The sequence below is a fragment of the Ambystoma mexicanum genome, chromosome 1p (genome assembly GCF_040938575.1).
Source record: "Ambystoma mexicanum isolate Mex_15411 chromosome 1p, UKY_AmexF1_1, whole genome shotgun sequence".
Taxonomy (NCBI): Eukaryota; Metazoa; Chordata; class Amphibia; order Caudata; family Ambystomatidae; genus Ambystoma; species Ambystoma mexicanum.
In genome coordinates this window covers 1,468,539,178-1,468,563,522 of record NC_090921.1, presented here as the reverse complement: position 1 = coordinate 1,468,563,522, position 24,345 = coordinate 1,468,539,178, and the positions used below count along the sequence as shown (strand labels likewise).

At 40.7% G+C, this 24,345-nt stretch overlaps 1 protein-coding gene across 1 annotated transcript in view; it reads right to left on the bottom strand.

Moving 5' to 3' along the window:
• Positions 1-5,055: 5,055 nt before the first annotated feature.
• MEX3A (mex-3 RNA binding family member A) overlaps positions 5,056-24,345 on the bottom strand; it is a 151,633-nt gene continuing 132,343 nt past the window's right edge. The window contains exon 2 of the mRNA XM_069607130.1: positions 5,056-22,601. Within this exon, the coding sequence (XP_069463231.1) occupies positions 21,511-22,601 (1,091 nt within the window). The 3' untranslated portion in view covers positions 5,056-21,510. The remainder of the gene's footprint in view (positions 22,602-24,345) is intronic.

The following is a 24,345-nucleotide window of genomic DNA, read 5'->3' as shown; positions in this document are numbered from 1 at the left end:
GTGATGACAGCGGTCCTGGCCCAGCAAACATTTTGGTCATAAACCTTTAGCATATTATAGCAGACTCCAAGACCCAGTGATGTAGGGACAGTTCCTCTGTGAGCAAGCTTTGGCAGCAGCAGATTTTCAATTCAAAAGTCTTCTTCAAACATTACCATGGGTTGCCCGGTGACGTACGTGGATCATGTAGTCCTTGCAATCTTGTAAACATCCAAAATCGATGTTTGACGACAGAGTTTCAGGGTAGGAGGTTATTTTATCAAAATCATCGATTCATCATGTACAGTACCACCTAGTCAATCCTGTCGAGTCATGGGAACCTGATCACATTGCCCACGATTATACAACATATAAGAGGAGAGGAGAGGACGAGTGTGAAGGCTGATGCTTTGGAGGAAGGTGAGGTACTTTTTGTTGATGGGTCCACGACAATTAGTCCAGACACTGGTGAGAGGCATCCGCCGTTCTGCTCTTGTGGGCCTTGTTGATGGGGAATACCAGGTCAGACTGAAGAGATGGTTGCCTTTGCATTACTCCACGCATGCAGCGGAACTAGTTGCACTTATAGAGGTGCTTGAAATGTGTAAGGGGAAGGCAGTCAACATTTATTCGGACGATGCATAAGTAACCTCCACTGTGCATTCAGGATTATCAAGCTGGTAGAGAAGAGGGTTCAGATCAACTTACGGGACCCCATTTCCAGCATGCTGCGCTTCTATCCGGACTAATCAAAGCGATAGTATGATTAGTATGCGCACTTCACGCTAACTCTGTAGCACTCAGAAATGATGCCGCGGACAGGTGTTACGCTCACCTGACTCCCACAGAGGCGCTGGCCTGGTTCGCGCTGCTGTTACCTTCTAAAGTGATGCGCAGGGTTCGGAAGACGGACTGGACCGGGCCCCCAAATCTGGCTTGTCTGGCTCGCAGAAGTATTCTTCTGTAGGCGAAAATAGGGGACTAACTGTCTGCGGGGTAATGCAATCGGCCTCCCACTTTCCCCCCTCACCCTCCTTGAAACCCTTCTGTGATGTCTCGTAGTGTCTCACCTTAGGTTCTGGAAGGACGAGCTCTCCATCCTGCTTCTGATGCAGGGGGGCGTTGGTATCCAGTTACTTCACTGGATTTTCGGATTGGTGAGAACCAAACTTGCTTGGCTTCCAGGTAAGTTTTTTTGATAAGAGGTTCCCCTTGTGTCCATGCATTAATGTACTAATGCTAGTGTCTTTTTCCCCATAGGGGCCGGGGTACGGAATGCCGGGGAACAGGCACCGACCCGAGATGAGAGGTGAAATCCTTGTAGAAATCAGGTAAGTCTTTAATGAGCGTTTTTTGGTAATGTCTTTTTATTCGCTCATTAACGCTGATGTCTCTTTTTCCCCTTAGGGGCCGGGGACCGGAAATGCCAGGATGCGGCGCGGACCCGAAAAGAAGAGGGAATGAATCAACAGGTAAGTCTTAACATGGAGATTTAGCTTTCCTTATTCCCTTCTCTCTCTCACCTTTTGTTCTGGTGTTTTTCTCCCTAGACGCTGGGGCGTGACTGCGAATCCGGATGATCGCTGCTGAACATGGAGGCGCCCTGTAAAGGTGAGTGGAATGCGGCGCTGCAGCGATCGACACGATGAGCTTTTAAATTAAAGTCTTCCTTTTCAGGATTGTCGGCGAGATGTCTCCGGGATGCGGTTTTTAGCAGGTAAGGACTTTTCCTTCTTCTGTTCTCTTCTTCTCTTCCTTTGCAGGTGATCCAGGATGCTGGCAGGCGTGGCAGAAGTCAGGATGCAGGAGCAGACACGGTGAGCGTCCAGCTTCTAGATGCAGATCAACGCGAAGCACGTGTGGCTGTTCGGGTGGGGTTTAAATAGCCTTGGAAGAAGTTCCAGGTATGTATCCTTCCCCGACCACGCCCGGATGGTAAATTAGTCCCACAGGTAAAGTAGTTCCTTTCAGGCCTCAAGGAGGCCGGGATCCTGCAGCATGGTCTGCATCAGGTAAGTGCACCCAAGCATTCCCATAATGAGCCTGGCTCCTATGGCGCCAGGACACTGTCCAAAGGGCCCCTATATGGGGTTTCTGGGTCCTTCCTTGGGGACTGGATGTCCGCTTTCGGGGACGCCGGGCTTGAACCGGCTCCCCGGGAGCGGGCATCATGACAACAGGGCAGCAACGGATGTGGCATATTTACCATTTACAGATTCCCAGAAATTGAAACCACGTCCCAGCAGGTACAGTTGCCAGCTCTATACACAGTCGAGGTGCTTCAGATCATAGCAATGCAAGGAAAAGCACCTAATGAAGAACAGGAGCTTTGTGCAAAGATGTGCCCTTTCGCCCCCAAATTTGCTGTGGAGACAGGAGCCGATGGGAAAGGTAGTGATGCCTGTAGAACTTCTTCGTGTGGGTTTAGAGAACGGTATTCAAACTGTGGGGTGCAACCCCTCTGGGGGTGGGAGGGCCGCGGCCTCATGTCCAAGGGTTTATGCACCCACAGCCTGAAAAGGGGTAAGAAGAAAAAGAAAAAAAGCTTTTCTTTTTTTAGTCCCAGAGGTGGCATCTGCCCTGGTGTTTGGGGTGGGTGCAGATGCCACTGGGACCACAATTCCCAGTAGCCTATGGGGCAGACATTGCACCATACGCACGCTTTTCCAATGGCACTGCGGGTTGGTATCAGCATTGCAGTATCGAAAGGGCCCTTCAGTCAGCAGCACAGTGCGCCGCTCTACAAGTGGTATTTGTGCTAGGAGCTCCGGTTTCTGTCTGCTCAGCAACTGTTTGGATTCTTCAATTATCAGGTATCCTAGCCGACGTAGCAGCTGCTGCAGGGGAGCTACGGCTGAAACTGAATGTTATAGTGGGACATACGTAATGTGTCTGCAGCATGCGCCTGTCAACCGCTCTAAACAAAAGATAAATCTTCGGCGAGTGTGCATTCCAGTACGTTGTCCTGTGTTATCGGTAACTCTTAAAATGCCCTTTTCCATGTTCCTCCAGCTCCCACCCCCTGCCTGCTGCTTGTCCCCATTATAGTGATTTCCTTCGCCCCTCTTTCATTCTAACTGCTACTTGTTATCCTGCTTGTTACCCGACCTGCTTTGGATTCTCATCTATATTGTTATCTGAATGGACTATGTTGGAACTCAACCCGGGTAGATTACGGAAATGGTGGGTTAACGAGTTGATTGTTCAGCGAAGGAGTATGCCCATATTGGGACCTGTATGAGAGATGATTGTAGCATTTTTCCCCCCGAGAAAATGGTTTTCAAGGACAGGAATATGATTAAAGTATTAACTAAAGGGGTGAATGTCGGGGTGGTCAGGAAAGGTCCCAACGATGAAGAGCGGTTCATGTTGCGCGTGCCATATTTGTGACTGGGGGTGTGGTGAAATCTGTGCGATGTTGCAAATTCATATGTATTCACTATAGTTAAATGTGAATGGGGTATGTTACTTTAGTGTTACTTTCGTTTCAAGTCAATTAAATTTGCATGCATGTAGAAAATGAAATGCACACGATTCAGTCATGGTGTGTGACGAAGCACCTAGAAGGTGGGCGAGGAAGGGGACTTGTCACGAAGGAGTCATTATGGAAGAGATAACAGTTCTTAAACATGCATGCATGCATACTGAGATACATAGGTAGGGAATTCATAAATGTACATGTACTGCGCTTTCTTATGTATTAAAACTCTGCTCGTAGGAGTTCACAGGATGAATTCTGAGCATCTGAGAATAACTAGTTTTGCAGGATTGGAGGCCAAAGGAGAAGCAATGATTGGCCAAGCAGATGGTCTGCTGACAAAACCGTTGGGGTGTTTATGGCTTGGTAGTTCCGCAGGGAGCACAAGTAATCTCTCTTAAGTAAATGTGAGTTTGCGGAAGGGTCTGGCCATTTATTGTGACCAGTAAATAATATTCTCAGGATATGCCATGCATGTTGAAATGGGAGTTATTTAGATTAGAATGTTCTGGGACAGCAGTACAGTTGGGCTGGACAAGATAGTTATCGCCAGTTCAAAGGGAACCTGTTTATTCTGCTTTGCACGTGTCATTTGAATTATCCTCGCAAACTGTGTGCAATTACATTTAGGGTTAAGATGTTTCAGACCAATTGTGACCTGTAATGAATATGTTTGTATATGAATGTGTAACCATGTGCTGATGTCATTATCTACCACGGACAAATCCCAAAGGAGGGGGTGTGCTATGAATACGATCTAAAGATGGTAGTCAAGATAACAATGGCCAATGAGAATGGATGAATTGGAGAAAGATGTTATTTCTTTGTATAGGTTTTGTCCAATCATATGTGGGGATGGATTGTAATAAAAATACATTGGAGTGTTTTAACTGTTGCAAAAATGTATATAATGTGTCAACTAATGTGGTTCGGTGAGACGCAGGTTAGTTGGACTCTGCAGCATCATTTAGCTCCTCCCCTGACGATTGTACAATAAATGCGCTTTCCGTACAAATGTTCACTCGTTCCTTAAGTGGTGGGCTTGCTTGGTTTAAGGCGATTAAGAGGACCATCCATACACTTTTAAACTTGATACCTTTTCGACCAAGGGTTATGGAAGCCATAACCATCCAACCTCCCAATCATTTTCCACACACTATTAACAACTTGGGAAAACAGAGGACTAGTTGGTCGACAGTGGAGACGCTTCATGCATGTTAAAGCTGTGGCCTCAATTGCAGACATCTGGGTACCGACTGCCTGCAAAAGACAAGGAAACCTAATCCAGAAACAGATTCTATGTCGAAGTTACGTTGGTTTCTTGGAGAGCTACTTTCTTTTTGTAAACCCACCCCCAGAGGTCATGAATGTTCATACCACAACAGATGCAACAGTCATTCAGATGGCAGTTATTATACAAAAAGCATTAACTTTCTGGGAACAGCTGTGATTTGCAGTCTTATGCCAGTTAGGGATTAGGCACATTAAGAGCAGAAGCCACTCCTTACCACTCTCAAACCCCTCCATCTCATATTCCAGTCCCAACTTTATTACTCGGGTTTCACCCAATGGTAATTGAAGACACGAAGCAATGCATCTTAAGTAATAATACTTTAATAAAATTAAGTTCTTAATGTAATTTAGCACATTTAATACATTAACCCCTTCCCTTCTTTGTTTACTACAAGTTGTGCAACATCATTATGCTTTTTTTCTTTTTTCTATATGCTTCAAAAACTCAGACGACAAGCCTAGTCTACTTTCTGTGCCCAGGTATCTCTCGGGGACTCAAGCCAGGAGATACTGGAGAGATTAAATACCTGGATGGAATATGCTCCAATAGTTCTTTAGAAAAACAATTCCAACTACAGATCTCCTATTTCAAATATGGAATGAACTTCAAAGTAGTGGCCCACACAGTTCAAAAGATTAATGTTAGTGCTAGGGGGCTGTGTGTGTGGACAACAGACTTTTATTTTAACAAACACAAGTAATAGCATCAGTGCACCCATGGAAGGAAGTAATAAGAATACACAACTTTTTTTTTGCATCAGTGGCAGAACAGTAAAGAAAAATAGTCCACTTTGCTTAGTCAAAGGCAAATTATATGAAAATGAGACATCAAGAGCTCTTTGAGAACTCAAAAAAGACAACACCTAGTCTTTCTATTTTGGGATGCGATATCTATAAGAACCATACATTTTCCAGAGGGCAACACTAAAGTGAGATGAATTTAAAAACTTGATGAAAAGACATTTCATAAACATACACTTGGTACCAGAGTTATTTGGCATATCATGTTACAGAAAATAAAATAAACTCCTTAAGCACGCAATAATAGGAGCTAGACATAGATGCAAGGATTTCTTTATGGACGGTCCAGAAAAGGATATACATTCTTATAAATTTGTAATCCACATGACAATTAAATAACTCTGGCATATCATTGTACAGTGATGATGGTGTAAGATTGCCTTAACTTCACGATGGCTCCATTTTTCTTCCAGACTAGGAGACGTTTTGGTGTTCCTCATAGGTGTCCCTTTGGCAAAGTCCAAATTATTTTACATAGCGTTGGAGTACACCAACAATTTAACACTTTTGTAAATTGGTCAAACCAGACTATCCAAAAAACTACTTGGTACTAGCCCAAGGTGACATGATGGTGCATATAGCCATTAAATGGTCTGAAATAATTTCTGCTTCAAGTAAGAATCATCACACCTTTGAACCATACACTTTAAAATACACTTCACAAATTGAAAGACCGTTGGTGTAGGTCCAATGATTTTTAAACTAAAATATGTATAAATAATGACATCATGTTGAATTTAAACTAATACAGACAACTAAATCATTATCAATCAATACATGATTCATGGTTTCATTTTTTAATAGATGCGTTTTTAATTTTGATGTAAAATATCAACCTCATAAAAAGTATTTTAAATTATTTTGCCAAATGGGATATGTGTATTTGAGTAGACACCTACATGTTAAGTACAAGTAACTGGGGCACACTTATGGACAACCATAAAGTCTTGTAATTTGACAGACATACATTTGAATTAAGTAAATGCAGGTTAGCTTTTTGATGCAAGTACTGGGTTATGATGGATTGCTGCAACCCTCCTAACGCAAGGTCATATAATGGAGCCATAACATCTTTTAGAGGCAAGTCACAACAGGGCCTACATGCATATTGGCGGATTTTCATTTCACTTCTGCTGGAAGAGCTTAGAGAGTAAAATTCGTATGATAAAAAAAGTAAACAAAAAAAATACAATCCTCCCAAAGTCACTGAAATTGAATACAATTTAACAATAAAGTTCATATAAAGTGCATCTAAGAATATATTTGTTATCCTCCAGTCAGGGCATTACCACAACACTAATTCTCTGGCTTTGTTCAAGTAACAAAAATGAGGTAAAAAAGAAAAGAAACCAAAAAACCAGCGATAGATAAGAATGAAATTAATGTTTTCCAGCTCACTGCTTCAGTGATGCCTCCTGAATCCCTTGGTGTAACATACCACTTAACGTTTCAACTGAAGTACCTTTTTTGATTTATATGAATATATTTTTAAAAAGGATGTCCCTGCTCCATTTTATTAATATTGCTTCTTCATAGAGAATCCTTTATCTTTAAAACTATGCTTTCTTTAAATAAAATTTAAAATATTTTCTACAGTTTCAGCAGAATTAATTTTTTGATAAATTAAAATCCAGACACCCTGATCACTTCACATTTAAACATTTCAGCAAACCGTTAATAGATTACAGATTGAAAATCTTGGCATGTTTGTCTCACATCTTGGTTATTTTTGAAGATTAAGTGCTTGTTGAAGTGTTAGTTTTCTTTAATTACAAAAATATTAGAATCTTAATGATACAGAAGTTTGAATTTAGTATCTGATTTAGGACGGATGTTAGAGACATTAAAATTTTTTTAAAAAAGTCAAAAAATTACAGATTTGCCGTGGATCAATTGCATTTGATCAAATTCACTGCTTCCCCCCCCTTTATATTTCACTACGCTGTATCAACTATCAACGCAAGGAAACAATGTTCTATCTTTTACTTGGATGTTTTGAGTAAGGCCTAGAGTATGAGCTTTTATGTTAACTGAGAAAATATACTTTGGGTGCAACGTAAGGCCACACCATGTGCTTGGCGCTTTATGTTGAGATTGTTACATAGCTGTTGGAGATGGCCCGTGTTCAATAAATAGCACTACACTACAATTCCTTCATTGAGCCATAGATGACATTCATGAAAGCAATCTGCAATGCAAGCTTTGGAATAATAACTAGAAAGGGAACAATGACTGGGAAGCTGATTCACTGCTGCATCAACCATTAGCTACTGCAAGTTTGACTTAACAAAATGCTTATGTATTTAGAATGCATTGGTCAGTGGTATTGAAATCGGTATGAAACTAAAGCTTGTATTTTATTTTTTGAAAAACACTTTCTTCCAGTGAAGTATTGAAGACAGAAGCCGCACAACTTCCATCTTGTAAACATTGTCAGATCATCTCACTGGGCATCTATAATGAATTCAAGAGTATGCCTTTCCTGAAAGAAATTTTAGAATATATTTTCACTTCCCGATTAAACGGTCACAGTTATAAATCAAATTTTTCACCGATGACCCAAAAAACAAAAAAGTTGTTGATCACACATTCCATGATGTGGAACAGTTTGAACAAATAGAAATTGTGTCCATTTCAAATTTGGAAAATTAAAAAATGGCAATAAAAGATGCCATTTGAAATGCAGATTCATGATTTGTGCATGTCCCGAGGTCAGGAATTTGGAAACTACATTGAGTTAGTGTTTGCTGCATCTTTTCCAAACAGCAAAATCGCAATACAGTGGTACTTCAGCATGTTAAATTATGTACATGTACCAGCAAGTGATTGTGTTAAAGTTGTAATACTAATTACTCTAAAGCATTGAAGTCCAACATCCCAATCCAAAAGTCAAATAGAACCAAGGAATAAAAAAAAAAAAACTTCCTTCCAATGAAAATCTAAAATGTTCCCAACTCATTACGAACAACAAAAGCGTTACTTCAGTTGCTTTTCAGATTAGCGAGACAATAGATTCACCTAGCAGTCTTCACTGCCGGACGGCATTCACCACATGTGCACAATGGGGAATGACTAAGTGGCCCCTATTCGGGTCATTCTAAAAAGATACACCGGCACATTTGAACTTACCATGGTAAGAAGTCTTCCCAAGGCCATTCCATTTATGGATTTGTGAAGGGCAACTCATTTCTCCCTTTTGGCAGATGTCTTGCTTTCTTAACCAAAACTGATTTTATTGGGCCAACTGTCAACTGTCCAAAGACCAATTAGGGTTTTGAGTATTACTGAAGACGGGAGTCAGACTACCTTCACCAATAGTCAGGTATTTAGTTTACCTTAGATAATGGTCTGAAGGACCAGCATCAACAAAGAGGAGGTGCTACAAATATTTCTGACTGCTGTCTTCATAACATTTTTATAAATATACATCAGATTTATCCTATAAAACTTTAAAATACAGCCAGCTGCTTTCAAACAGCTAGAGGTGGCCTTCTCTTCTAAGCAATTACAAATCTCATAGACTTTAAACTATAATCTAGTAGACATTAAATAAAGTTTTTTTTAAAAAGCTTTAGTTTGCGTTCTTAGTTTTTGGTTATTAATTTTAGGTATACAATTCCAGTATATGAATCTACATTTAAAAAACAGCACCAGCCAAAACCAGATTATTACTGTTTTCAGTGCAAGCAGAGGTTTCAATAAATACTTTTGAGTACATATCTATGGTTACCAAAAAATATAAGGCAAATAAAAACGTGAGCCCTCAGTGCCATTGTTTTGCAACAAAATAAAATTTGACTTCAGTTGATTTTTATATTCCCTCCCCGCCCCATCCTCCCTCCACTATGGATCTCGACTTTCAAAACCTGAATTTGTTCGAGACCCTATGATTACCCTGGTTCCCTAGTGCATTAGTATGTTAATGTTCATGTCACCCCAGGGGTTCTTTAGGCAATGTAAAACAAAAGGGAACAATTCCCCACAGGGCCAGCAAAGAACAGTGTTGGGTAATGCTCTGATTAATATATAGGCTCAAGCTATGCTTCTCTTTCAATTGAGAGTTTGGGATATATACATTGTTATCAAAGTCAGGAGGTCGTAAGCCTGCATAAGGTTCTTACTCATCTATGATACATACAACATACAAAGTATTTCATAACTGGTGCTAGGTTATTTCATGCTTCTACTTGCAGTTTTGCTCCCATTAAATGTACTGGATTAACTGCATTTTAAACTCCTAAAGCAATGACTCCGTCCCCTTCCTTTGACGCATCATACATTGTTGAGTCAAATCTGATTTTACATTGCAGGGCTATGCACAATACCCACTTTCAGCAGATTACCAATGCTACATATTCTAAATAAATGTAGCCATGACATAGAAGTTCCTTATAAAAAATGTTGCATACTTGTAGGGCCTGGGTTTTTTCGCCTGATATCAACTAACATGCCCTTTACATCATTCTTCATTAACGAACGCTGAGTTTCTAGTTCTCAAAAATACTTCTCAGAATGCTCACCAACTGTGACATAACCGGCACTGCCTTTTGAACTGTTTTCATTAAAGCAAAGACAACCAGATGATACAACAATGAGCCACAAGTTGCCATGACTAAAAGCAGTTTGGTAGGTGAGCAGGCAACTTGTACCACAGCTTGCTTAGCATTTTGTAGAAATGTTTTTAAAGATATTCCAAATTCAACAGAGATGCGTGCCTGGGTATTAAGTCTGTAACATGGAAGATGGATAATACAGGCTCCAGCAAGAACCACCAATTAAGATCTACAAAATGGAGAAACTTGTGATTTTTTGGTTCAATGCCATTTTATAAACCCAATAAGCTAAGCCAGAACTGCTAAATGTCTATTGAGGACTAGACCTTAGGCTAAAATAAAGGAGGTAAAGAGTAAAATTACAAATCAATCTTTAAGAAGTTATCCCATGGTATAAAAAAACCATACTTAAAAAGTTTGCCATGCAATAATCTTGCAAGGAAGTGTTACAGAAAAGCAATGCCAACATTGGCCCAAAAAGGTGTGTGTGGAAGATGTCATTAGGAGAGCATTGATGCTTTTCATTCACCTTAGGATATTACATGAACTCATCAGAATGCCATCCCATCTACCATTCTTCATGAGTGGACAAAATCTACCCATCGAGAAAGAGTATATGCTTTGGTGTTAAAAGCATCAGCCTTCAAAATGCAGATGAGGGCAACCGTCTCGTACTTGTGGGTCAGTGTTACCAGTGATTTTTTGCAACACCCCACTAAAGAACATATCCCAGATTATCTACATATTCCTTGCCCTTAAAACAAGGTGACCCAGGCCCTCTTAGCAAAACGGCCTTAACGTTACTGATGCAATCCAGATCAGAAAATACTAAAAAAAAAAAAGACCATTTACAGTTTAGGAGGTTTGAAGGGAAAACCCTTTGTTTGATAAAGGAGAAGCTAGAAACAATTCATGGAAAGATAGGCTGGTCTTGTGAATTTACAGCATTGACAAATAACCCAGAGCGTGCAAAGTCTGCCCTACTGGGAAAACATGAACAGATCTGAAGAGAATAATGGAAGGAACATCCAAGCTACTATTTAACTAATGGTGGGTTCAGATGTTGCTGAATGGGAGGATGCCACTCTTAAAAATATCAAGCAAATCCTCTACCTTGCAACACACAATTGTGCTGCTGGTCGGTTTGGTGTAAGATTTTTCTGCGAGTGGGCGCTCAAAAAGGCAACATATCAGGTAAAGAAGACTACACACAAACCATGGTGGGTGCTTGCACAGCGCTTTATGGAACTGAAAAAAAAAGTATTTGGGTACCTCCTCGGTCACCTGAAAAACATCATGTGTGTTAGTCAATATACTGAATTCCTTCCACCTTGTTTTGTTGACTTGTTTCACTCTTAAAAAAAAAAAAAAAAACTAGCAGTCAGCCGGGCAGATCAATATAACATGTATGCACAGGTCCAACCTTTGTCACTAGGATAATTTCAACCACTATTAAAATCACAATGGTTATCATGGAAACAGCTGGCAGGAATTTGCCTCCCTCAAACAAAGGCAAAATATATGGCCAGTTCTGCAGACGATAGTCACCCTTTACCAAAATGCACTGGAAGTGAAGCTGATGCATGGTGATCGCCTTTCAACTTACAGAACATTGTTTTCTAGTGATGCAGGATGGAAGCTCTCCTTCATGTCTCACTATATAATGCACCAATCTATACCTTTGTATCAAAATGCTGTGTTATTTAAAGATCATCTTGTCTAACCCCTTCGGTCTTCACTATTGCAGTTTTACTTTCCCAATCTATACGTTGAATTGTTTTAGCTCAAAAAACAAAAACGTAAAGTAACGTCCGTTTAAGGAAGAAAAATATACATTGATTTTCCACACATCAAGACTACAAAGTCTTAAGTTCAAAAGGGTTGGTTCCAAGAGCCTGCGTCCACGTTATTGTTCCCCATAAGTAAAGAGTGGCAAAAGGACAGCAACATTTATCAACATTTCAAAATCATGAATGCACTGATCCCTTGCCCCTTATGCAACCAGTCTTTTGGTTCGCAATAGCGAGTTGAAAGTGGAAGGAGCAATAGTTTTAAGACACCAACAAGTTGTTGGGCCTTAAAATGAAGGTTACTAAATTGGAACGTCTCCAGTGTCAAAATGGGATAGTACACAGTTTTAATTGCTACAAATAAGCACGTTTACCAGAATGGTTAAGGAACAAAGAAATGTGGATAAAGCTCAATACATTATTTCTGCTATGAACTATATCTACAGAAATCTGCGACAATCAAATCATAGGTCCCTGGAATTAAGCCCCAACCCACATCGCTCCCATCATAAATAGAATTGCAGGTCATCGACCAAACAAAGACAATATTTCAAAGATGCCCCGACTTTGGTACCGGACTTTACTTCCATTTGTCTTATTACTCAAAACCTACAATACTAGTTAGTCACTATATGTACATTGTAACTGTCTCCGATAGGCTGCTACAGTAATCTCAACATTTTGGTGATCAACATAAGATTTAAAAAAATATATTCGAAAAAAAAAAATATTTTTAAAACACCAACATAAAAACAGTTCTCAACCCAGTGCTTGGTGGTTGAGGGGCCCTATGCCAGAATCAAACTATTTTTGAAACATTCCAAAAGCTGAAAGTAACATCACTCAGCCCTTGGATTTTCTGTTCCCTTTTGCACTATCTCCACCCCAAGACAATGGTCACATTCATGGCAGGAAATGAGTCACTGGGGTGGAGGTATCGGGACACTAACATTTCCACTTTTACCCAAAAATGTTTAAAAAAATACATTAAACACTTTCTTCATCTATAAAAATAAGGAAGGCTTTTGATCGATAAAGGTGCTGCTTTTTCGGATTACATTTTTTTTTCAGTTTGTCAGGGTGTATGGAGACCTATGGCCCATGATTCTGGCTGCAGCATGTAAGACTAAGGCCGCCAGTTTTTTTTTCAATGAAAAACAAAATGTACCTACTGGTGTTTCAGGGAGTCCTAGCAAGACAATTTATGTACAGAATTAAAAAAATGCCTTTAATGCATTTCGTCCATGAAAAGTTGTAGATTGCCAGACATGAATTAAGGAAAAGAAAACCGAGCCAACAAGCGGAGATCATTTGGGTGATTCGAAACACAGCCAGCTCTCGTGTTTATGTTTTACCTCAATTGACCCATAAACATTCTTGTTGCTTTTATTCAGGCAGGCTCAAGACATTCTGAAAATTCTCTAAAAATAGGGTGCAAGTACTGCTGCCATACACACTTACACAGATACTACGTAGTCTGTGCGAGCTTCTCAATTGGTCTTTAAAGCACTAGAAAAAGAGGCCCGAATAGTGGAAAAATAGCTAAATAGCAAATCTGCATCCTGAGAAAGGAAGCCTAATTCTTATCTGTGCAGAGCCTGTGGAAAACGCATCTCCCACCTTCACAACAAAATGATACCACCAGCAGTCACTCGCTTCGGTTTGCAAATGGTGCAAAAATAAAACTTGCTCCACTTCAACACCAATTCTAAAAGCATAATGCTTTTTGTAGATTGCTTTCTGCGCATTTTTATGAGCTTGTGTCTGTGCAATGAATGCCCACCATATCAAAAGCACACAAGACAATCCTATACAAGTGGCACTCTAGTAGTTGCTACTCATTTTATTAAAGAATTGCTTCTAGAACTGGCACAAGTATCCAAAAAGGACACCCCCTCAAAACAGAATTTTGTATGTGTTTCAGTTTTAGGTGCCTTGCTTGAATTCTTCGGGTAGTGGGTTAGTTCCTAAATAAAAAGGACCTAGTGTGCCAATGATCATGTGGAATCTTTCCTACTGAATATTGCTGATTCAATATAGTTGGCAAGTTTTTCGCTCACCACAACCTACAAAAGATAAACATTAAGATTTCAAAAGTATCATCTTCAGTGGCTGTACCTTCTGAAAAGAAGGGGGAAGTAAAACGATTTTGAGATGTGGGTTGGCTAAAGCAGAAAGACATTTCAGTTGTGCCAGCATAGCTCTTTTTTGAGGAGTCAGACTTCCTCGTGTAGATACTCTCCTGCAAGCTTTGTAGAGTAAAATGGGGAATGCAACAGAATGAAATGGTCACCAGCAAAAACAGTCACATCTTCCCTAGCGAAGGATAGTTGAAATCTCATGGGGATGCGGATCATTTAATAACTAATCATACAAGAATAAGCCTTGAAAAGGATGATCGCACACAAACATTGTTCACATGGGTCTTCACAGGCCACTCCCCCAAAGCCAGAACACAACGTTGCACTGTTGGCAACATGTTAACGAGCTTTGTACCGCACACAGTTGCCACTTGCATGGTCCCTAGGGCACTCTGGAGGGTCTGCAAAGGAAGGAGGATTCTGAGTTTTATTTGTGGGATAGAGAGGGAGAAGAGCAAGAGAGCTTTGATGTGCTGTTGGCAGCTTCAGTTCAGAGAAACCAAGTCATTGAAAGTTTCATTTTAAACCTGTGGATGGCAGGACCGTAAAACTGCAATCGCTGCAATGCACTTCTGCTTTCTACAAGGTTGATGAAGGGAAGCGTTTCTAATAACTCATGAGGAATGTAATCATATATGTATCTAATTCGATAGATACAATCAATTTAAAAAGTCATAAAAGATCAAATCATAATTGAAACAGATCCAAGCACCTTTGTTTGCATGATTAGTAACAAGCTGCACAGCTGAACCTATCCCCCAGAAGCAAGTGAACATTCTTACATTAGTTAGGTAAGGAGTTCACAGTACATTTGCATTAAAATATATAGGATTAAAAATGATGTGCCGCATGCAAAATAAATCGGTTACGTTTTAGTGTGGTCTTCTCCAAAAGAAGCAATCAAAAAGGTAATTCAATTTTATGGGCAATCATATACCTTTCACCAATAGTGGAATCGGTACTAGAATACCAAAATTGATTAGATGGACTGAGATCCCTCTTGTACTCACATGTCTAAGAGTAGAAAATCATCTAGGACACATTTAAAGTCAACCTGTTATTGTACACACAATCATACAGTGTAGCTGATGAATGACATTGCAAATGAAGTGATGGATCAAGTTGATCACTGAGCCAATGTTGCTTAGCCACTCAGATGTGTTGTCACTTTTTTGCACCAGTAGAGAAGGGGAACAAACCTCAGGCAAATTAGTTGCTACTTAAGCCACACAAGCAGTGGATTGTAATGCTACCCAGAGGAAGTTTCAGTTACAAAAGGTGCACCAAGTAAAGCATTTCCATATATCAATTTGGGGTTCCTTAGATGTAAAGATCTAGATTTCATTGGCGAATAACAATTCAGGAATCTGTTTAATAGACTACTCTGTGCCCCTACAGTAGCTCAGTTGTCCAGCAGGTCCTCAAATGAACTAGAAAATAAAATGATGGAACTGCCAGCAGTGGCGGAGGGGAAAGTGGTACATAATGTTTGTTAATCTTTCTCATTCATGTAAATCTTAAAATAAGAGCATGGATGTTTTAGGGTAAATGGAAGTACGCTAGTAAATATGATGAATCAGTTTGTAAACCATAAGATATTTAAACACACGTGCTTCTTAGAATATATTTGAACTGGACCTGAAATTGGCATTCATCCATTTTAAACAAATGATGCGAAAACATGTCCAAGACTAGTACTTACAAATGTAGTAGTGCTTATGTAATAAAAAGTGTTGATTTGTTTTTGGTTACAGTTTTCTACCCAACTCCAATTAAAGTGAATTTAAATCAAACCCATTCAGATGGCTACCACAATGAAGTGCACGGTTCATCTGGGATACTTCCTGGTTGCAGGTTTGCTGCATTGCTGGTGAAAGAGCATAACCATTGGCATTAATTAAACTAATACGTTTGCATTCCTATTTCTTGAGGGTGGGTGGGTAGGGTTTAGCAGGTTTGGTCAGGAGTTATACAAAGCCGTCAGATTCCTAACAAATAGCCTCCTTTCCAGTAGTAAGTGCATCTTACAAGGAGAACCACACGTAACCTTTAAGCATGTTTTCTATAAGTTGCAAATATCAATTTGCCACCCTTTAAATGAAGTACTGGAGATATAGCATTCTTAGTCAAGGAGCATGAATTGATTGAACTACCAACTTTCACGAGCACAAGGAAACATATATTAAAACACTTTTTAAGCATTAACTCTGGATACAAAGGTACTTTCCCCCCCACTCTACATATACTCTAATTTTAAGGATCACTTTATCATAAAATAAAATATCCTTTCTCTTAATAAATTACCCAATAAGTATCTTATCCCAATTGTGGTTACATTTACAGTTAATAAAAGGATTTGTTAAAATAGAATAAATTATAAAGAAATGTTTTCTATGTTTACCTTTTGTAAATGCACAAAAGTTCCAATTAGGATTTTGAGAATAGTTTCAGGCCATGATTCTTCTTTTGTACAAATACATTGGTAAACAGATATAGCTTCCAGGCTACAAAATACTTTGTTTTGGGAGAATGGCGAGTTTTGCACGTGTATTTGTTCAATATAAATCAAATTTGGTACAATGAATTATAATACATACTACAGTCTATAAAAGAGATATCACAGTATTATTTTTAGATCTTGTTCTGCATTAAGAGACTTGCCCAACACTTCACATGCCCCCTTCCAACCAGATTTTCTTCAGCTGTAAATGGATATCGAAACATGGATAAATGATCAAGGATTTTGAAAGTGAAAAGTAATAGTGCCTCAGTCACAACCAGAAAGCACCTTTACTGGCACTGGCCTACACAAATGCTTTAGTACAGATAAAATACCCTAGAACTCCAGCCACACCCTCATATTAAGAGGGGGAGATCTGGGTCAAATATTTGCAACTCAGCCAAAGAGAAACCTTAATAGAATGCACAAGAGATGCCAATGTACAAATATTTCACACTGTAGAGTTGTTGGAAATGGTGAGAGGCGGTGAAAGAGATGAAAGTATGCCACTTGTACACATTTCTAAAGCCAGCTGTGAAATAGCTAAATCAGAAAAATGCAACCAAGCTTTGAATTATGTAAACTTTCAATTTAAAAAATAAATTAAAAAAACAGGCATTTCAGATGGGGAAATTTTAAAAATAAGACGGGGAAGAGGCTTTTGGCTCAGGGAAGACTGTACTGAACTGGGCACTCAACCATCCAAGGAGCAAAGAACGACCAACTACTTCTAGCCTCTAATCTCAGAAAAACAAAAGTAAGTGAGTGCACAGGATTTTGAGGTGGCTATGGTGATGGCACAACCACATTCAAAAAGCAAAAGGAATACTTGGACAGCACTAGACAGTTCTTCAAATATTCCTAGTTAATGGAATAAACTTTCACATAATGAGTATCAGGACTGGAATATTTAAGTTACAATAAAAGCATTTCCACAATTTAAAGCACTGCCTTGAATTGCTAAACTCTTGCAGAAATGTATACTATTTATCCAGGTTTGTAAGACGAAGTTGAGTTCAAGTAACAGGAGAAGGTAAATATGTGGACGTTTTGACTTCTTGTTTTGTGCCAGAGTCTGCTGTTGAAAATGCCCTGGCAGCAGCTGCTAAAACAAGCAAATGTTTAACTGCTTCACCATTGACAGAATATTCTGGCAACTATGGCACTTCTGATTTCACCTGGCATCTTCACAGTATGGGCAGCTGGCAGGCAAAGAGGGGTGGGGCAAAGAGTTTGACCGGGAAGCACGGATGTGAAGAGGGAACTTATGAATCGCCACATTGAGGTTAGTACAAAGCTACTTTGGAAATTTCATGACAAGGTCTGATGCATGCAGTGTCAAAGAAGGGCTCAGTACCTTATGAAAACTCCAAATCATACATGCGCATTAAGGGTGAGCCCCCAAGGACAAAGGAAGGGAGGACTATGGTAGCCTTCACCATGCCAGTCCCCTCCGCCAGGGTCTACTCAAGAATATGCACAGAATTCCCTGAGAACTTAGAGAGACTATGCGTACAAGTCACCAAAGTCAGTAAGAGAAAACTTATACAAATGGTTTATGCAAATACCACTACCCACTGGCTAGAACTGAAATTACACAGTTCCTATATTTGATTCCCTGCCAAATACCTTCCACCATGGTTTGCAGATTTTCCTATGCTCCTATTAAAAGGAAAATCATTCTGCCTGATGCATGCTATTCAAGTTGGGATCTAATCTTTGTCCCAAAATGTACCACTCGTCAAGCATTACAATGGCATCAGGCATGCCAACCACCAGGTTAATACAAATCGTAGGGTAAAAATGTTCAAAGTGGTCTTTTACATTTGGAGACTGGATAAATGGTCTGATTTACATGAGGTGTACTATGGAGCTCGGGAATTGCCATATCAACACCAATAGAATAACAAATTCTGAGGAGCTCATAAGTAGACTTTAGTGATGTACAACTCTCACGACTATTATCAGTCTCAATAGCCAGCATTCACTGGTAACCGTTTACAAATGGGCATTTCAACCAGCTAACAGTTACTAATGCATCAATATGCCTTATAATACCACCCTCTAGTTGCACATCTCGATCAACCTTGAAAGGGCAGATTTGTTCACCAAGTGACAGCCTAATCTTAGTCTTTCCGTCCTCTATATGAATGCTATACCACTCAGAAAACATTCACATATGCATAGATCTAGTTTCTGCCATTTGTTTTAAAAAAAGGGCAAGGTACAAAAAGTACACGCACATGAACACCCACGCCCTAACGCCACACCACACCCACCCAGAGTAGGCAATCAGACATTTTCACATCTCTCTTGCAGGGTTACAGGAGCGACAGTGCACCCTTGACAGAAGGTTGTTCTTTGGGATGGGAATGAGGGCAGTTCCAATCTTCGACACTGATATTCCCCATATGTAATAAAATAAGGAACTGTAAAGTACGTGGTGGATCCCAGAGACCCTTAACCGTAAGCAAGCATTATCGCCAAAAACGCCTGTCAAACTAGAGTGTACTGCACTAGAGAGAATTTACACGTCAGTCACCCTGGTCTAATTTTGTACAAAAACTGCTACATTGCAAATAGGAAGAAAAAAAAAAAAAGAAATACTGCTAGTTCATGTAAGTTTGAACTGCTACATCTGCTTTCTTAAAAAAATTCAAATTAAAAAACATGCAAGAACAAATATTTGAATACCTCTTTAGGGACAAGGCCACATTTGTAGACAATGTTCAGAACGTTGTACTTTGGAGTGGCACTGGGTAAGAGAGTGGCCTGGCAATCTAACACTGGCAGAGATTACAAAGGGACTAAATGAAACAAGTACTTCGGTTGGTGGACATAATCAAATCCCCTCCCAACCTCTATTACAATAGAAATGTGCCTACATATCTACATATGTATCATTGGCAAAGTAAGCATAGGCTACAATTACACAAACTGCATTTCATTCGCCAATGAGCTGCTACATTGTGACTCTTAAATAACCTTTTGTTTGAAGAGCTTAACCACCCCTGCACACTCAACTATCTTACAAACCCCAAATTGTAGGCTCCTTCAAACAGTTCCTAAATTATTTCTTACAATCTGATGCGCCTTCCAGCCCTCCCCAAACAGTATAAAACATGTAAATTCCATGCCCATTGGTTTGAGACAACGGCTCAACAGGTTGGAAGTGGATGGAAAAAAGGAAACACACTCATCCAGATATGCAACAATGCTAAGAAAGGATAACACAATTAGCGGGTAGTTTCCCACTGGCAGCGTGTGCCAAACAGTGGACTGCAAATCCAAAGCATGCCAAACAGTCAATTTCCAGGAAGCACTGTCAAACTTACCCACTGGCAGGCAAGCAATATATTTTCACCTGGCAAACAAAAGCTAAAAAAAAAAGAAAAAAAGAAAAAAAAAAACCCTGCATTCTTGGTATTTGGTGTACAAAATATGTTGCTCTTTGATGTGGTAGGGAAAGGTTACATTTCAGTCTTCACAAGTCAATTCCACGTGTCTTTTCAATGGGCATTAATTGGTTGGGTACCAACGAATAAAATGCAGAAAGGGTTCAGGATTGTTGCACTACCTTCCCCCGCTACCAGCTCAAAGAAAAAAATGAAAATCTTAAATTTGCTAGTTTTAAAAGAAATACAATAAAAAAAGAATTAAAAAAAAGGCGTTTAACAATATAACGATAGACAGGAGACCTATGAATCTTAGCTTGTTGGTCCATTTTTCCCCCCCTTTCAGCGAAATAGGTTTTGGTCCAGTTACGAAATAAAAAAAATCTAAAGAACGTTTTTCTTTTCTTGCATTGTATTGGGAAAAAATGATGCAACAAAACAAAAAAGAAAATGTAAGATCGTGCGCTAAGTCTGCTCAAGTTTCCAGTGTTTGGGTGGTGAAAGGGGGATGGGCCAGGTGTGGGAAGTGAGTCAGGGGTATGCGGGGAGAGAAAATGTAATCAAATTAACTTCGTGCCATGACTGAGGTAACCCAAAGAAGAAAAACAATATAAATACAATCCAATTTTGTTAATGACAACAACTCATAGCTACTGCACACTCCCCCAATCAAAAGACAAAAGATTCTCAAGTCCCAGCTTTTTTGGAGGTGCAGTAACACAGAAGAACACACAATTCCTACAGAATGTTGGGATGCACTGTGTGCAATTCCCCATCTTAAATGGTATTCCACTGGAGTGGTACAAATGCAATGTTGTTTAGCTGCTGCTGTTGTTGAGGTAAGAGTTGTGTCCTCGTAGAGCAGGTATCCCAGAGGTCGATTATTGAACTGCATGTATTATTATCCTCATACATTTTCCTGGTTTTCTTTTGCATGTCCCAGTTTCCACTTTAAGTGGGAGCTGCCCCCACCCATCCAGTGTCTGAACTGGGGTCGGATGGGCAGGATAATATGTTGCATGGGGAAGGGCGCAAGGAGGCTTCATCTTTGTGTTTAAAGCTACTAGAAAAAAAATAGACCCACTTCCAGTAGAAGCACAGACTATAAGGCAGGTGGGAGAAATCCAGTGGTCTGTTGGTCAATGCAAGCCATTTTAAATATTAAAAAAGAATTCATCCACCAGTCCGCAGAGGCCACCGAAGTTTTTTTTGCCACAGTCTGCTGGTCTTGGGTAAGGGTGAGGCTTCCGGGGGTACAGAGATGGGGGAGGGGCAGAAGGGGACATTAAATGTATTTAGACTTTTTAGGTGTACTTTAACTGGGCTGGGAATGGTTCGTTCCCCCCAGGCCCCGCCCCCGAATACACACTTCTCTGTTCCCTATGCCTCTGTCAGTAGGGGATGTTCAAGCACTCTCCGATTCCCAGGGGACAAATGAACTTGGAAAGTAGAGGGGCTTGCTAGTCTGTTAACAAAAGAAACTGCTTGTAAAATATTTGCTTTTCATCATTTGTCTCTCAATCTTAGTATTTGAAAAAAGTTCTGAATAGGCAACGCTGCTTCCAGGACAGTCTTCGGTCTCAGGAAAATATTCGGATAGCCTGCGTTGCTGAGGCATGGCACACAGGACACTCTGGCTCGTTCCGTTCGCAGATCCGAACAGCACACTCCATACAGAAAAGGTTATGACCACAGGGCACTAACGCAGCTGTAACCTCACTTTCAAAGCACACCATGCACTCCCGGTTGTCAGACACTGATGTGCGGGTAGTATTAAGCTTGGTAAAACCAGCTAAAGTCTCTCCTTGACCTCTGCGCGGCAGTGCAGGTATGTTAGACTCCTGGATTGAGAGGGTCCGGTGGGAGCTGGTGTGGACAGCCCCTGTACTGCCCGACCGCTGCTGCTTGGAGAAAGGAACAGATACAGGGTTGGTGTTCTCCTGACCTCCCCATAACGGGGTCCCAGATTCTGACACACCATAATACACATCCTGCTTGTTGGAGCTGTAGTTGGGGAAGAGGTATCCATAATTGAAATCATTCTGATCATTGAGTCGAGGTGTCTCGTAGGCAGGATCCACAGTGCAGTCTCCGATGCAGCCAAGGCTGTTCTGGCGAAACGTCGACAGGGGTTTGCAGCCTGAGGCAGGAGTGTGTACGCGCCATGTCTCTGGGTAACGATTTTCCATGCCAGAGTCTGGGCTACTGGACAAGAAGTCATTCTCATTGTTGTACTCCAAAATCTTGCCTGTGCGGACAGCGATGTGTGTCTCGATCTCCTCCCGCGCCCGCTCAACATTCCCAGGAGCCCCTGTGATCTCAAAGACAGGGTCTCGGTCCCTGCTAGGGGTGATAATGTAGGTATTTGTCTGCTGCTGTATCCGCTTGATTGTTGCGCCCTTTGGGCCCACAACTAGTCCAACCACTCTGTAGGGAACACGAACTCTGATGGTAACCTGACCAGGTAGAGTGGGGGCACTACCAAATGTGGTGCCAGCTTTGTTTCTAGAAGCACGAATCATGGAGAAGTGCTCAGCCGCAGATATGATTTCTCTCCTTGCCATGGCCACGTCTTCTCGCCGCCCTGTGACCATGAAAACCGGCTCCTCACCCCTCACTGGCGTCTTGATGTAGGTGTTGGTCTTAGCCCTTAAGGCTTTGATCTTGCAGCCTGCAAAGTAGAGTAAAAGAAAAACCATGAGACCTTAAGAGCATCAATCCTGTTGTCCATCGCTCGCAGCAAATTCATTTTAAACCGTCCCAAAATCTTTAGTAGTCATAAAAACATTTAGAAGAAGAATGCATCACTGCAGCACATAATTGCACAATGTTACATATGATATGGCAGGATATGTAGCACAGAGGCTCCTGGTTGCAGGACTATGATCCTTTTTGGGGGCGGGGGGCTTAATTGCATCATACATAAGCATATCATTCTATCTACTTTCTCTTTATCGTTTTAAATGGGAAATGTTGCATCTGATCGACTATTTCTTTTCGCTAGATATGAGCTTTAGCAATGAAATGGGATGGGGTTGGTGAAAGGGTGAAGCAATTTCTCACTCCTCAACCCCCCCCCCCCGAAATCCCCCCCTCCCCCAAATTCCCAAATTTCTGAAGTAATGTATTACTCTAAGTAGTATTTGCTCCATGTGAGGTGCCATTTTCCTAAAGGAGTTGCCAAATAATTATTGAATTCACTGGAATAGGAGGTCAGTGCTACCTTGCGACATCAGATCAGACTGCATGGTGTAGTAGGGGAGCTGAAAACATTGACAGTTTTCACAAAAAAAGCTAGAGTATCATGCACATGGGCAGAGTCCGCCTGTACATGTATCCTGCTGCGCACATGCCTCACTGGACATAGGGTACCCAAGGAAATTAGCAGCATGTTAGAGCATGCACGGTTAAGCATGGGCAACTTCTTGTCCAGCTATCTTCGTGTGATCACCTATTGAAGGCACACGAAACGTTCATTATTGCAGATGCCAGAGTCTGTATGGCAGTCCATTCAACAACAACATTATTTCAGAATAGAACACCACAGATTTCAAAGTGCACTATTGGAAAGCTAATGAACACAATGTCTATGCCAAATTCTGTTCAATTAAAGCAAGCAACCTTTTGATAAGTTCCCATTGTACTCCACAGTCAAAACTTTCTAGTGTACAGATTCTGAAAGACCGGTTGAAACATTTGTGGTACCACACTGAACTAAATAAAATACTGGGAAATAAGTGAAAATGGGGATGATCTGGTTTGCAGCATGAATAAATCAGTCTGGAACAGAAGGACCTCATTTAAAGAGATGAAAACCAAAACAAAAAAACAAAAACAGTCATAAGAGTTCAAATAAAATAGGCCATGATGAAACTAAGGAATTACATTTCTATCAAACGAGAAACGTTCAATTGTGCAAATAAAAGCTGAAACAGCAAAAAAGCCTCAGCCATCGAGGACATTTTGGTTCTATGTGAAAAGGTCTCGCCAGTGATTATTTTTTTTTCCTCGCCCAACATATTCAAGGACTGATGTTATTTACCATTTTAAACTTCAGTCCTAGAATATTTGGGGAAAAGTGCTTGGTTTTCTTCAGGGTGCAAATATGGTGAAATGTCGCCCCTGGCAACCATTTCCTTGGCGACAGTATATAGCTTTACTCCCATATGTGCGAGAACAGTACTATGTGACAATTCACATGGTGTTGTCGCTTCTACCCAGGGGGGCGCCCTTCTCCATGAGGCTAGGGAGGTGCGACCGCTACCCAATAGTCGTAATGCGGGAGGGCCTTTTGGGGGAGGAACAATCTCCTGTGGTACAGCCCATTGAATGTTGCCACTCCCCAACATTCCTTAGCCCTCCGTAATGTCCAGAGCCACAATGTTGAGAGCAAGCCTATGTATTGTTGTAACATA